This window comes from Propithecus coquereli, unplaced genomic scaffold (assembly GCF_000956105.1).
Source record: "Propithecus coquereli isolate 6110/MARCELLA unplaced genomic scaffold, Pcoq_1.0 Scaffold353, whole genome shotgun sequence".
NCBI classification, from domain to species: domain Eukaryota; kingdom Metazoa; phylum Chordata; class Mammalia; order Primates; family Indriidae; genus Propithecus; species Propithecus coquereli.
In genome coordinates, this window is record NW_012149208.1 from 1,384,735 (window position 1) to 1,386,637 (window position 1,903).

At 37.7% G+C, this 1,903-nt stretch overlaps 1 protein-coding gene across 1 annotated transcript in view; it reads left to right on the forward strand.

The window, feature by feature from the left end:
- Positions 1–1,653, forward strand: part of CDKL3 (cyclin-dependent kinase-like 3) — a 68,739-nt gene extending 67,086 nt beyond the window's left edge. The window contains exon 5 of the mRNA XM_012651309.1: positions 1,527–1,653. Within this exon, the coding sequence (XP_012506763.1) occupies positions 1,527–1,653 (127 nt within the window). The remainder of the gene's footprint in view (positions 1–1,526) is intronic.
- Positions 1,654–1,903: the final 250 nt, after the last annotated feature.

The following is a 1,903-nucleotide window of genomic DNA, read 5'->3' on the forward strand; positions in this document are numbered from 1 at the left end:
TACCATACAATTCACCCATTTAAAGTATGCAATTAAGTGGTTTTTAGTATATTCACAGAGTTGTGCAACCATAACCACAATCAATTTTAGGACATATTTATCACCCAAAAAGAAACCCTATATCCACTAGTAGTCACTCCCCATTTCCTCCCAAGCCCTCCAGGCCTAGACAAACACCTATCTATCATACTTTCGTTCTCTGTGAACTTGCCTATTGTGGACATTTCATATACATGGAACGATATAATATGTGGTCCCTTGAGACTGGCTTCTTTTACTTAGCACAATGTTTTCAAGGTTCCTCCATATAGTTGCATGTATTAGTACTTCATTTATTTTCTTTTTTTCTTTTTAGAGACAGAGTCTTGCTCTGTTGCTCACATTGGAATGCAGTGGCATGATTATAGCTCACTGCGGCCTTGAACTCCTAGGCTCAAGCGATCATCCTGCCTCAGCCTCCTGTGACTACAGGCGTGCACCACCAGGCATGGCTAATTTATTGTTTAGTAGAGGGGTGGATCTCACCATCTTGCCCCGGCTGGTCTCCAACTCTTGGCCTCAAGTGATTCTCCCGCCTCAGCCTCCCAAGTAGCTGGGACTAATAGGCATGTGCCACCACACCAGCTACTTTTTTTATTTTTTATAGAGACGGGATCTTGCCATGTTGCCCAGGCTGGCTCCAACTCCTGGCCTCAAGTGATTCTCCCGCCTCAGCCTCCCAAAGTGCTGAGATTATAGGTTTGAGCCACCACACCTGTCCAGAAACTATTTTTTAAAAAATAAATTATGTGGAAAGAAATTGGATTGATGGGTTAAGATAAATAAATGAAATATAAGTGGTAAATTATTTGAGATTAAAGTTTTTTACTTCTTAAGTATGAGATTTTATAATAGTATTCAATATTCTGATTCATAAGCCATTTATGATAATGTCTATATATAAGTATCTGAAAACAATTTTAGAATTGATTTTATCTTGACTGCTACATGACTTATGCAACTTAAATACAAGTTATTTAATGTTATTAATAAAGTGTGATGATATTTAATATATATCTTAAAGTTGGTATATGATGCTACAGTGAAAATTTATAAATGATACCACTTAAAAATTCTTGTTTCTTTGTCCTTGATGTAATTTAAACATGTTTTTAAGAATGGATATTCTATGGCCGGGTGCCGTGGCCTACGCGCCTCTAATCTTAGCACACTGGGAGGCCAAGGCAAGAGGATCGCTTGAGACCAGGAGTTTGAGACCAGCCTGAGCAAGAGCGAGACCCCCTTCTCTACAAAAACTAGAAAAAATTAGCCGGCATAGTGGAATGCACCTGTAGTCCCAGCTACTCGGGAGGCTGAGGCTGAGGATTTCTTCAGCTCAGGAGTTTGAGGTTACAGTGAGCTACAATGACACCACTGCATTCTACACAGGGGTGAAAGAGTAACATTCTTTCTAAAAAAAAAAAAAATAATAATAAATATTTTACATATTTTTGCCTGAATAAGTGATTTATTCTGATCTATTTCAGACCTGTGGATATTTGGGCTTTGGGCTGTATGATCATTGAGATGGCCACTGGAAATCCCTATCTTCCTAGCAGCTCTGATTTGGATTTACTCCACAAAATTGTTTTAAAAGTAGGTAGGTATTACTGAAATATTCTGTTACATGTCTAAAATAAATACTGCCAGATCAATTCTGTTTGATTTTCAAATTTAGCTTTTCTACATAAGAACAAGGAAGCATATTGTTTTGATAGATAGTAGCAGATGGATGCCTTGGGCTGATAAAGAAGGCAGAAAATTGTCTGCTTTTGCAAATAATGTTTTCTTTCCTAGGATGCAAATAGCTAAGCCATATGTTGATGGTTGTTGCTAAGAAAAATAGTACAATAGGAATGTACTT